Source organism: Poromitra crassiceps (genome assembly GCF_964638095.1).
Source record: "Poromitra crassiceps genome assembly, chromosome: 8".
NCBI classification, from domain to species: domain Eukaryota; kingdom Metazoa; phylum Chordata; class Actinopteri; order Beryciformes; family Melamphaidae; genus Poromitra; species Poromitra crassiceps.
In genome coordinates, this window is record NC_139629.1 from 19,612,466 (window position 1) to 19,626,144 (window position 13,679).

General features: G+C 43.9%; 2 protein-coding genes across 3 annotated transcripts; one reads left to right on the forward strand and one right to left on the reverse strand.

The window, feature by feature from the left end:
• The first annotated feature begins 1,277 nt into the window (after positions 1-1,277).
• btf3 (basic transcription factor 3) lies at positions 1,278-7,876 on the forward strand. Of its 2 annotated transcripts, none has more exons than XM_083642284.1 (6): positions 1,278-1,330; positions 4,313-4,381; positions 5,172-5,285; positions 5,401-5,602; positions 5,788-5,844; positions 7,304-7,876. In XM_083642284.1, the coding sequence occupies exons 2-6, from the start codon at positions 4,313-4,315 to the stop codon at positions 7,348-7,350; spliced, it is 489 nt and encodes a 162-aa protein (XP_083498410.1). In that variant the 5' UTR covers positions 1,278-1,330; the 3' UTR covers positions 7,351-7,876. The 2 variants fall into 2 exon arrangements, with proteins under 2 accessions (XP_083498410.1, XP_083498411.1); XM_083642285.1 differs by having other exon boundaries at positions 1,324-1,394.
• ankra2 (ankyrin repeat, family A (RFXANK-like), 2) lies at positions 7,549-13,588 on the reverse strand. The gene is made up of 9 exons (XM_083642283.1): positions 13,496-13,588; positions 12,795-13,192; positions 12,478-12,636; positions 12,301-12,366; positions 11,468-11,565; positions 11,168-11,293; positions 10,546-10,612; positions 10,012-10,092; positions 7,549-9,485 (listed from the first exon to the last, which is right to left on the reverse strand). The coding sequence occupies exons 2-9, from the start codon at positions 13,084-13,086 to the stop codon at positions 9,430-9,432; spliced, it is 945 nt and encodes a 314-aa protein (XP_083498409.1). The 5' UTR covers positions 13,087-13,192; positions 13,496-13,588; the 3' UTR covers positions 7,549-9,429.
• Positions 13,589-13,679: the final 91 nt, after the last annotated feature.

The following is a 13,679-nucleotide window of genomic DNA, read 5'->3' on the forward strand; positions in this document are numbered from 1 at the left end:
GCAGCCCCGTTCTCCTGTCCGTCACAACGTTCTCTTCTCCCCGGCTGCTCACACTCTCCCCAGCCCGTGTCTCACCTCCGGCCTCCACACTCTCAGTGCAGTCCCTGGCCAAGTGCTCCGGCGACTGGCAAGTCCAACAAAGCCTCACCTGTCCGCCGCCTGCACGACTCTCCTCTCTCGCTGTCTTCCAGTCCCCGACAGCTTCTCGACACTCTCTGGCTAGATGTCCGATCGCGCCACATGCCCAGCAGGCTCCCTGCTGTCCATGTCGTTGTCCCGCATACCCGGTCCGTCTCCCGGGACCGCCTCGGCACCACCTCGCCACGTGGCCCGGCTCTCCGCAGGTCCAACACAGTCTCTTCCGTGGCTCCTCCGGCCGCTCTCCCCGCTGCATTACCTCCGCGCTCATCAAATCCACCCGCTGCATGACTTCCCGCAGCGCCCGCATCACCTCTACTGCCCAGGCAGGAGTCTCTTCCACCAGCCGTCCGACCTCTCTCAACACACGGGCCTCCATGCCCGCCAGCATCGAGCTGATCCCCGCCGTCAGCTCCCCTTTCCTCCCGTTCACCGATGGCCATTCTCCGCGCACCATCGCACGTGGTCTTAGCAGCTAGCAGTTAGCACCCCTGGTAGCTAACTTACTAGCGCTAGGTCTTGAGCCCAAAAGCCGTACCGCACACAGTCTCTTTTGCCGTTCCTCCTCTCACCCTCTCCCTTCTCGGCCGTCGCAGAGGGTTATCGATCCCACTCCTAGACACCAATGTAACGGATCGGGTATTCGTTACAAGGAACCGGAGACTTGAAGTTGGTACAGGCTTTTATTCTTGGCTTCACAACAGATCCTAGCTGCTAGCTTCGCTGCTAGCTCTTCATGCAACCACCCGGCCAGCTCGCTCACATAGCCTGACTGCCTTCCGCCCCGGCCGCTGGTCACATATATCCCCTTGAACACACCCACACATATCAGTTCCTAGTTAACATACGGAAACCCCCCAATACGTGTAACACCGATTCGCTACAATATATATTATATATATGTGTGTGTGTGTGTGTGTGTGTGTGTGTGTGTGTGTGTGTGTGTGTGTGTATTTATTTATATTTAAATCACACCCAGGTGAGAAATAAGCGGTGCAGATATCATCAGAAATGTGGTTGAAAAACGGCAAAGCTTTCCTTTAAACGGCAACAGCGGTGCTTTGAACCCATGTTTGAACCACCGAGGAACACATGAAAGCAGCATCAGCACGCACGTCACTTCCCCCTGCTGCTCCCTCCTCTCTCTCTCGGTTCCATCTTGCTCCCCGCATGTGTCTGCTGTAGTGTACAGGTCAGTGAGGAGCTTTAAAATACCTTCTTCTCTGCGCTGTTTGCCCCTGTGCTCACCACGAGAGGTAAACCAACGCCTTGTTCAAAAGATGCCTGCAATCTGCCGGGGTTCATGGCTGTGTGTGTGGCGAAGGAGCTCTGCCCGAGGCCAGATCTATCAGCTAACATTAGCCAAGAAGCTAATGCTGGCCTACAAGTATTATGTTCATAACAAGTTGAACCACAGCTTGTCTTGATACGGTGGTTTTCTAAATTAGCCAACAACCGTTAACTTAGACCTACCGTTGCTTGTTCCGTTAGCTTGCTTTGTTTACCACATCCAAGTAACATTTGTTTGATGTCAATACAGCCAATGCAAACGAGCTGTAGCGTTATTAAGTAACGCTAGCTAACCGCTAACTAACCGAAGGCTTGGTCCGGTGTGACAATGACAGCTTCGGCCTTGTTTTGAGCCTGCTTATCACCGCCAGTTACACCAGTATGTCTTGTGTCGCAGCTGCACTTCATAAGATAAGATGCATTGTTGGAAATACTTAACGCTAGTTTTCCAAGCACACAGTAATACCGTTTTAAAGGGACCGCTCACCCGGAGAAAAAAAACGACATATTTTCCCCCCTCTTACCTGTTCAGTGCTATTTATCCATCGTTCATCCTCTGCTCACCGTTGAGCCACGGTGTGTCGGTGAAAACAACTGAATGGAGAAACAGTTTGCGGTTTGAAATGTAACCTCGATAAACAGAATGAAATAACTAAAGTTGTGACATTATCTTTCCGATTGGCTCGCTAAATGAAACCCGAATAAATCATGTCACCCACCTCCTCATGTCAAAGTAACCTGACAACCTGTGGGAAACGATTCACTACAAAAGCAGCCTTCCTCCAGGCTGGTTTGACAGGTGTATGAAATGATACTTGTGCTAGTTCATGTTACATCCTCCTTCCAGGGTCTTATTTTCATCAGCCTGGGCTGTTATATAGTTCTCTCCGTTAATGTAGTTTGATAGTTCAGTGTAGCTTCCTAGGTGAGTAATATTCAAATGACCAGATTGGTCAAATTGTGACTTGTAGGCCCATGCTTTTTTCCCTTTCAATATTTTATTTTCAGTTTTTATAGAATAATACACAAACAAGAAAAACAAACTCAGACACAGAAAAGAAAAAGAAAAATACATAATTAAAATTCAACATTACAACTACCAGCCGCATAAGGTGCTTGTGTTCGTAAAAGATATTGCACGTGGGATCCCACGCAAGGGGTCCATGAAAGACCAGATGGGCGAGCCATCCGTCACCTCTAACCTCAGTCACTTGTCATTCTTAACCTCATCAAAGTAGGCCAAGAACGGGTCCCAGATAGTTGAGAACCTTCTAAGCGAGTTGGTTCTCAGGGACCTGAGTCTCTCCATCTGTATAACAGAGATCATGTCCATCAGCCACACGTGAAGAGGAGGACTTCCGTTCCTTCAGAATTAGTTTTTTGGCGACAGTTGTCCCGAGTGTCAGAGATTGTTGCAAAGCTGTACGGAAGTTCAGAGAGGACTCCGAGCAGCCGAAGATGGCGAGTTCCACCTCCAGTTGCAGGGTTATTTTGTAGGCCTTACCAATCAAATATTTTGGCCCAGAACCCCGTTTTGTAGGCCCATGCTTATCTGATATAATTGGTTTTAGTCTCCTATTGGCTTGAATATATTAATTGAATAATGGCCTTGGCTTGGAGGCAGACTAATAAGGTTTTAGGCTTTGATGTTTTGTAGCTTCCTTAGAGGCAGATGAGTACCGTAGTCTATAAGATCATGCAGATACAGGTCAGCAGCTTCAGTTAAGGTTCACATCAATCATCAGAATGGAGGAAAAATGTGATCTCAGTGACTTTGACCGTGGTATGGTTGTCGGGAGGGCTGGCTTAAAAAAATATATCTATATTAAATCAATATTCATTTGAAGGAATTGATATCGATTCATAAATCCCAATAACAATATTTTAATATAGATCTCGTAAGCCTCTGTAAACATTAATATTTTTAAATACACCAGCTTAGAGGGTTCCTTATACAATTTTAAGATTTTTTATAGGGAAATTTCTCTGGCATTTAACCTTTTTTGCTGTATCGAAAACGTGCCGAACCGTGACACCCCTGTCGTATCGAAACAAACCGAACCGTTAACACCGCTAGTTAATACACTTGTTTCAATCGGATCACAGCGACGTCTTTGATGAGGATGTCATTCCTTCAGCCGCCCATGCATGGCACTTACTGCATGGTCTACTACTGCAACTTTGCACAGACTTGTTAGTTTTCATATGATCCTGTTGATTGTGTTAACCGCAGATAAAAGCCTTGCCCACTGAGTCAAATAACCATCATAGTTTACATCTTATTCAGATTGCAATGGTGTAGAGCTGCATATTTAATTACTTAACCTAAATGGCTAAGTAATTAAATATGGCTTCATCTAATTTCTGCCAAGAAGTCCGTTTTGTTTGTGCAACTCTGTCATGACATTGCAAGCAGAAAGTTTGACTCCCTACGACCACACACACAGTGGAGTATATTCCTTAGGCCAGTGACTTCAACCCGAGGCTCTAGTCTAGAGCCACATGCGGCTCCTTTATGGGTAGTTGTGGCTCTTTTAAGTCCTCCTTAAATAAATAAATCAATAAATAAACATCTAAGAATAAATAATGGGAGGAAAGGGACCTTTTTTGGATTGTGGCTCTTGCAGAGATTTCTTTTGGTTAATGTGGCTCTTGAGTAGGGAAAAGGTTGCGTACCACTGCCTTGAAACTGCTGTTTTTATCCAATATAATCTATGTTGTTGGCTGCTTCTGTGTTGGTGAGATATGCTATGACTGGATAAATGCCTAAAAGATTCAAAAGGGGGAAAAAACACAAGTGGGGTATGTACCTGGAGTCGTTATGTGGATCAACTGTGTTAACTCCAGTGTGATGTTTTGTCCTTTTTTTTATTTTGCTTTTCAGATGAAAGAAACGATTATGAATCAAGAAAAACTCGCTAAACTTCAGGCGCAAGTCCGCATCGGCGGAAAGGTAACTTAACGGACAAAATAAATGTTAACCTTTCTCCAAAAGGACACAACCACAATAACAGAAATCTGTTATGTTTGCATGCTTTAGTTTAACACATGCTTTTCCTAGGGGTTTTAGAACTGGGGTGTTATAAACCATATTAACTGCTGTGATGAAGTAATGGAAGTTACTTATAATGCAGTGCTGCAGACAAACGAATGCATTCATTCACAGTTTTAATCCAGTAGAAAGAAATGCTCAAATATGAGTCAGAATTCAGAGGCTGTGCTCGAACATGACAGGAGGGAATGGTCCTATGTGGTTGCATAGCCAAAGTAACCTGGCTGCAGGACGCTCTTAACCCATTGATACCTGATGCAGCATTTGCGTGTATATCCCTCATTTGTGTGTGTATCCCTTTAAGACTGCGAACCGCGTCAACGCAGTTCGCGGTCTTAAAGGGATACACACACAAATGCTGCATCAGGTATCAATGGGTTAATCAGGCCACATAAAACTTAGCACTCTGAACTGGACAATCTTCCAGTTTTCCTATGAGGAGCTATTGCCTATCAGCAGTCATTTGAGACAAGACTGTACTGTGGGCCAGTTGAAATGTGGAGAAGGTGAATGAAAATGAATAGGTGAAAAACAAGCAAGGATCAGTTTTTGGCCATTTAAAAATGTGTTGTGTGGACCAGATGCAACCAAGGAGGTAATGTTTGACCAAATAGAGAATGCACTGATGGTCTGCACGTCTTTGCTGAGAATGTCGAGTTAACATACACACATCTCTGCTAATGTCCCATAGGGCAGTGCTCGCAGAAAGAAGAAGGTTGTACACAGGACAGCTACTGCAGATGACAAGAAGCTCCAGTTCTCCTTAAAGAAACTTGGCGTCAACAATATTTCTGGTATTGAAGAGGTAGGCAAAATTGTTTTGATCCTCAAACTCATTTTTGCCACAGTGTGATTTAAAGACGCTCCTTTTGTGTCAGTAGTACCTGTAAATACATGTCAATAATTCTGTCTTGTTACAGGTTAACATGTTCACAAACGAGGGAACGGTTATCCACTTCAACAACCCCAAAGTGCAGGCCTCCCTCGCAGCCAACACCTTCACGATCACCGGCCACGCCGAGAGCAAGCAGCTGACGGAGATGCTGCCTGGCATCCTGAGTCAGATCGGCTCCGACAGCCTGACCAGCCTCCGGAGACTGGCAGAGGCCCTGCCCAAACCAGGTCAGTGTGCAGGACTGCCTCAGATACTAGCTATCATCTATTCTAGCGTAATACAGTGGAAAGCTTGTGGTATCACTTCCGCCTTTCCTGTTACGCAAACAAAGCAGACACGACCTAAAGTGGGAACTAGGTATTGCTGCTGAACCGCTCTGCAAGCTTCTCACAGCCCTTTTCTGCTCTTCCAGCTGCAGATGGAAAAGCACCGTTTGCTACAGTAGAGGAAGAAGAAGATGAAGTTCCAGGTGAGTTCGGAAATGCCTCATTTAACTGTGGTTAACTGTGGCTTTGTATTATTGGCTGTAGTTATCGGCTAAAATGTCGTTATCGGAATACAATTTTGTTTGAAACGTCACAAAATAAATTCTTATTGCAAGTTTGGACGGTGTTTGACATTTTATGGACACTTGTCTGACTCACCTGCCCGAAAAAGAGATGAGTAGAGCTCTCCTTCTAAAGTTATCGGAATAATAAACAATAACGTAAAATGGCCCATAACGGTCATTTATCGGTTGATTTATCGGATCAATGAATATAAGTGCATCCCTAGTTTTTTTTGCTAGAAATGCCCATCCCTAATAGCGATCCCTTAGAGGCCCTGCTGTCACAGCACTAAAAAATAATTTAAGTTGGACACAAGTAGACCGAATCGAATGTGTTCATCTTGCGTCTACCTTCTATCCAGCTTGGAAATGCTGTTTTATACTGGTCATGATTTATACACTTCAGGATTGTCTGACTCTTGAAGCTCCAGTTTAGGTCTACATCTGGACATGTATTTTTTTTCCTCGGTTAAGTAACCGTGGCAGGTTTGCTTTCTTTTGGCTTGTGAAAGGGGTCACGCCGAGGGGATCCATCAATGACTTTAGATGATGGTGTGGTGAGGGCCTTTAGTGTTTGAAACTTGCGTTCGTTGTTTATAAGTTCTTAAAATCCCGTTTGCTTTTCTTTGTGGAGAAAATGGGCCCAAACACATGAGGTTGCCATTACAATTATCCCAGCTTTTTCCCAGGGCTCGTCTTCCTGTAACCCAAGTTTTTCACTCGTGTAACAAACGATTACACATGGATTCGGCAATGGGAGCGGGTTGAAGCCTGATGACACGGGGGTTAGCGGCCATTGCCATCATGTTGTTATTGGTGTTGAGTTTCTTTTTTGTCCCCCCCCCCCCCCCACACACACACACACACACACACTGAAGGTACATGTATATCCAGACCTCTTGAATTGTTCCCATTTTAACCCCTCAGCCCTCTGAGCCACACATTTGGAAAGGCAGATTTCTCTCATTTCATGGAGCAATTGAGGGTCGACCTTCTGATCGTCGATGGCACAATTTTCACAGCTGCGTTGAGCAGTCGCGAGGGCCCCCCATGCGCCCGAGCACATCTCCCTCTTTAGAGAGGGCCCCCCATGCGCCCGAGCACATCTCCCTCTTTAGAAGAGCGAGGGCCCCCCCCATGCGCCCGAGCACATCTCCCTCTTTAGAAGAGGGCCCCCCCCCATGCGCCCGAGCACATCTCCCTCTTTAGAAGAGCGGCGAGAGATGAGCAGAGAGTCGGGATTGCGTTACACCCGGTATCACGTTTCAGATAAACACACTTTTCCTGAATTGTGTTCTGGCACTTGTTGAGAGTCTTTTGTGCCTTGCCCCCCCCCCCCCACACCGACTCATTACATTTACCGCGGAACCTTTTGTTTCAGATCTGGTGGAGAATTTCGACGAGGCTTCCAAGGATGAGGCCAATTAACGGGATTGGGAGTCCCCGAGGTGTCGGAAGTTTGACAGGACCATGTGCGGCACACCATGTTTTTTTCTATACTTGAGTAGGTGGAAAGTCACTAGTTGCAACTACTCTAGGAGCAGAGTAGACGGATAACTTGTCACTTTGGGGGGGGGGGGGGTGGATTTTGTAACGGGTGACATCTGATCAGTTTTTACTCAAAGGTAATTGAGTGCTCTTAATGAATTATCTTACTGATTGAGTGCTCTTAATGAATTATCTTACTGACTTCAGTCAATAAATTAACCGAGGTAGCAGTGCTTACACTTGAGTAAAGGTATTTCACTACTCTTTCCACCTCGACTGTTTCCCCCCCAGACTCTCCAAATGTTTTTTTTGTGTGTTCTGTGGTCTCCAAGTCCAGCCTGAGGCAGATTGTATCAAATGTGGTGTCCAAAACTCCTGCTGTGCATCCATTTCCTCCATGTTACTGAACCTGATTTCTCTGCAGCCTTGCTAAAACCACCATGTCTGGAATAAACCTTTGCTACTGTCAATATAGGTCATTGAAATCAATCTTTTCTTCAAGTACAATTTCCAGTGACATTGGCCTTCTGTAGATTTTTTCTCCAATTGTAAGAAGTAGATGTGTGTGTGTGTGTGTGTGTACAGTATATATATATATATATACACACTATATGTGTACAGTATATGTACTGTATATATGTATGTGTATATATATATATATATATGTGTGAGATAAGTGTGCTTGACAATCTGACACTATTGAATACAGTAAAAAAAAAATTTTTTTGCACTTTTACTTTAATAACTGAAGTTTCAATCCAGTGATCATAAACAGTGGTTTGACTTTTCTGGCTTGCTTTTAAATCAGTGATTCTCAACCTTTTTTTTCATATCAAGGACTCCCAATTTAGTACATATTAGAGCCACGGACATCCCATTTGATGACATTTTGTCTTGGACCCAAATATGAGAATATATTGGATTCCATTAATAACCATGTATGTAGAGATGACAATTAAACAAGATGAAAATAGTAATTCTTCTACATTCTTTAATTGTGTTAGGTTCTGGTAAGTGACATAATTTGCTGGGGACCCCCTCGAACCCATGTTGAGAACCACTGCAGGCCAGTTATGAGTGATCACTTAACCACTTAAAATCACTTCTATAAAACACAAGCACGCCCATACAGTGGCAAACGGCACCACAATAGCCTTTGCCTTGTGGGACAGTATAGGAAGATGTCACAATGCGGCTTACATCTACATGGGATTTTACCCATCCTTATCACACAGCACAGAATGTCAAAATTGAGATAAATAACGCAAACGTCTTCAGGATTGACAAACGACATGGCAAATTAACAAAAGCTGTTATTTTCAACCCACCTGGCTACCACAGTCTGGGCATGGGCTCACAAATGTATTTATGATAAAACACTTAGGCAATTCAACTTATAACATGTACATTTCTAGGAGTTACTTTCAAAGACCACTTCAACGGCTGAAATACAAAAAAAAGCATGGGAATAAATAAAGACGGCATGTAATGCCATCTCCATTATTGAAACAAGACAAAACAAACCCTTCATGAACTGTTAAAAACACGCTTAGTTAAAACCATTGACTATATATTATCAGTTGTCACTGTAAATATTAGAACTACCCATTTTGGCAGCATGGTACACAGGTGGAGTGCTGCTGGGGTGTATACTAGTGAGAGGGAGCACCTTTCTAGTTTGTCCCCATGCTTGCATCGTCCTCTGTTCTTCAACATCAACGTACCATCAGTCCATCCTGATCCAATTTGCTCTGCCATCTTCCATGTGAACACGTGGCTTGAATGAACATGATGCAATATCAATTTGAAAATTCACACAGCACTCTTGTGTGTCTGTGCCAAACGCTGCCCACAAAATAACATTGATATCAAGTAACACGTTTGAAATGTCAGTTTCTGGATCAAAAGGTTCCTGTAGTCTGGGCATGCTGCAAGCTACATGATTGTCCACAGCCCAGCAGGGCTCTGACCGCTCAGCTGGGCCTCCAGTGTCTGCCTGCTGTCCTCTGGCTTTACAGGTCACTCTCTGATGCCCATCAGCAGCTTCAGTAAGTGTGCTTCCATCACCTGTTGGACTAAACGGAGATATCTTGTCATGAGGAGCTCTGTGCTTTGATACTCTTTCAAATGTACACATGCTACACTGCAATGCCTTTCAGTGTCAAGATACATGTGCTGGTGCTCCCGGGTGTGGGTGGCCTAGCATACTATGAACTGGCCATTTAAGAGTGTGTGTGTTTTTTTTTAAACCAGTATTTACTTGATTTCTTTTCTGGTTTGATCCAAGGAAGGTACAAACTCGATACTCGATAATGTACTGTGAGAAGAAATCGATGTCTTTGATTTTTCTCTAATTGTCGCTTTCTTTCTTGTGTAATACTGCATAGTTTTCAGCCTCCAAAATGGAAAATCGTTCTTTGGATGCTCTGTTCACTGCACACACCGCCTGTGACGGGGTCACCAGCAGGCATGGCTTCGGTTCAATAACTGAATTGAAACACGGGCATCTAATTTCACAACAGAGGAGGAATTACTGCAACCCCCACACAAGGAAGGTCTCTTATCTTTCAACATATTGGGGGGTGGGCATCATTTACATACCATTGCGATGGCCCATAGCCACGGCCATGTCCATCGCATTGAATCCAGAATCTGACTCGACGGTAGGATCAGCCCCACTTTCTGGAAACAAACGTGCCAATACCTAATTACTGCACATATTCATATGAGACAATACAAAATATTGCCTAAATACACCTGCATTGCCAGGTTTGTAAATTAAGTTGCAAGCATTAAGTCATACGGAGCATTTATATCAATATAAATAGATATTTATATTTGACAATATGGCAATGTTGCTTTTCAGCAAAAAATTAGTAACTAAAGAAGGGGGCACTGTGGGACAGTGGTAGCGCTGTCGCCTCACAGCACGAAGGTCCTGGGTTCGATTCCCGCCTGGGACGCTGAGGGTGTGTCCCCATTCCCATATCCTCAGTGCCCACTGCCCAGGTGGGCTAGCTCATCAAAAGGGCCTTTCTGTGCAGAGTTTGCATGTTCTCCCCGTGCTCCCCTGGGGTTTCCTCCAGACAAGAACCCCCGCTAAAAACATTTAAAAAATAAAGATTGGTAACTCACCTAAGAGGATTTCGACACAGCGTACGTGATTCCCATGGACAGCATAAAGCAGAGGGGCACCTCCATTCTGAAATATCACAACAAGCCATAGAGTAAAGCAGTGACTCTCAATGTAGGGTCCGGGGACCACCAGGGGTCCTTGAGGGGGTTCCAGGGGGTCCCCAGCAAATTGATGAATTGTTAAACTTTTAACATTTAATTTATAAAAAAATAACACAATGTAGAAGAATGACTATTTTAATAATAGTTTCAGTGTTATCTATACCTACAATTCAGATAGTGATGGAATTCTGAACAAAATCATATCTAACAATAAAGAATATTCTCAGATCTGGGTCCGAGACAAAATCTCATCAAACGGGGGTCTATCTAATGCTGACTAAATTAAGAGTCTTTGGTATGAAAAAGGTTGAGAATCAATGCAGTAAAGCAAATGGCATTCTTTTATGTCAAGACCAATGTTAGACCTCCAGCTAAAAGTAACTGAGAGATTAGTGTGTTACTGTACCTGGCAAATCCCTCCATTGTTTTTATTCTCCTATTCTATTTAAATCCATTTACGATACAAGTCATTCAATGTGTACAAAGTGAAACCTTAGTAGTCTGGTAATGCCTTGCTTACCCAGTCATATTCGTTGACATCAACACCACAATCAATGAGCATCTTCACAATATCAGTATATCCCTTACTGCAGGCCAAGGACAAGGCACTTTCCCTCCCTTTGGCCAGGAGGTTGGGGTCAGCACCCTAAGGTGAGGAACAATATAGAATGACAAACAAATGAAGTTGGCTGCATAGTCTACAAAGGTGAAACCATGCATTTGTGAAAAACTGACTGACATTAAAGTCCATGCATTTTAGCATTACAGGATTTTAAATGATAGATCATGTCGGTTCTTTTGGATGTGTTTTTTTGCTTACATTTTGGAGCAGGAACTCAACAACAGCTATTTGTCCGTGTGCAGCGGCCCACATCAGGGGGGTGAAGCCTTCCTCGTCTTGCAGATTGATAACAGTCTCTATTATTATGACAGATAAATACAAGGAAACAACATGGTCACTATCACCTCACATACACACATTTCTAACCAATCAGGACACCAGCGAACATCTATATTATATATATAGCTAAAGAAAATCCATTATAATATATTACTGAGTGACCCATTTATATATTTAGAAGTAGTAATAGCATTCTTGATGTGATTTAACACTAAAATAAGAAACACTACTGCACCCCCCCCCCCTCCATTTAGGAGTATTGTCATAAATTGCACTATTTCACATTAGCTGTAGAGCAGGTTTGAGGCCATTATTATTATTTTGATTAAAAGGCCCTTGCAAACAAACATAAAAGTTGACAGCCTTTATTTCCAGAACAAACTAAAATCGTCCTGCTTTGTGGCGTGACATGTAAACACTGACAGTTATCAAAATGATTGCCTGAAATGTACAATATGATGAATTATGGCTTCAGGTTGTCTATCAGCTGAATACTCTGCATTTTTAACTGGATATCATGAGCAGCAGAAGTTAACATGATTTTGAATAACACCTAGCAACACCATATAGGTCTTACAGAGGGTAAATCAAAGATGAACAAATGCAAATCAGTTGCACTAGTATTGTGCTTTAAACCTATTTGATGAGTTGGTCTTATGGTGTAATCACATGATGTTGTATCAGTAACATACAGTAAGACCACATGGCTCTGAAGAATGACACTTGTTTGTTTACGCTGAAGAGATGCCTACCTTGTTCAATCCTGCTGGCAAGAAACACCATTTCTCCTTGTGCTGCCAACTGATGAATGGACAATGCTGAAAGGACAAGAAATGTACATGTGATAGTTAGCATCTTTTATGGCCTAAAAGAGATCATGACAGAAAACATATTAACATTAACATAACAATTAATATTGTGGTACTTACAGTGCACCAGAAGAGGTGTTGAAGAAACCTCATTGCCACGGTGTTTATTGGTGAGAGTGGTGGACTGTTTGATGGGGGAGAAATGCTTGGTAGTGGACGGGGTGTAAACATGACGCACTTGTATCCCCGGTGAGGGAGAGGTCTGGATGTTGCACTCCGCTGAAAGGGACGAAACCAAATTAGTGGTATGTGTAGGCCTAGATCAGTTACAGCCTCAGACCTTCAACATGATCACAAGATAGCCAAATTAAGATGTAACTACATATCATTTAAAGTTAACTTGGAATAGGAAAATAGGGATCCCCCCTTGTTGTTACCTTTGAATAAAACAGAAGCCACCTCTAGATCGGAGTTGACCTGGTCTTGGATGTTCTTGCTGTCCTCTTCATTGAGAGACTTGACGAATCTGGAGCACACATTCATGTCAAAGCGGTTGGGCAGGATGAACTTGATCCCCATGGCCACGTTTTGTGTGCCTGTGTCATCTGGGCTCGCACCCACGGACTGTTCAATCTTGATGGCACTCGTGTCTGGCATTACACAGATGCCCTCCATCTCCTCAGACACCATGGGACAGTCTGCCCTGTCTGATGCCGACACCACATCCATCGCTGGCTGCTTCCTGGCCCACAGGAGGTTGATGCCTGGTGTGGATGAGGGCTGACTAGCTCTGGTGTCCGCTGAATTAGTACCACAGTGACGTTACACTGCAAGCCTAGAGTGGAGATAAACAATTAATTTGAAACCCCAAGTTCATAGCACAACATTGTCTTCATTGATGACTAGAGAAGGGTTGATGATGACCACTTATTGGTTAACGTTATCGATGCTAAGCTAACGTCAGATAACATTATGATTGGTGGTTAGCAGTTAGCAGGCTAGCCACGTTAGCGAGCGTAAGGTTAATGTTGTTGGCTACAACTACACGAACTGGCCCGAATCGATATCTACACCGAAACATGGTAAAGTGAACATCCACCGTAAACATCAACACAGCTGAAACAAAGACGTTTCTTACCCGAGAAGGCATTGTTATTCTGGGATCTCCTCCTCGAGCGGTGTTGTTTTGATTGATTTGCGCATGCGCACTTCTGTGTACCGCAACAAAAGTGAGATACATCTAACTGCAGACCCGCAGAGCCAGCTGGCTACGCCTCTTGACACGGTCTGGCTACGCCTCTTGGCACGGTCTGGCTACGCCT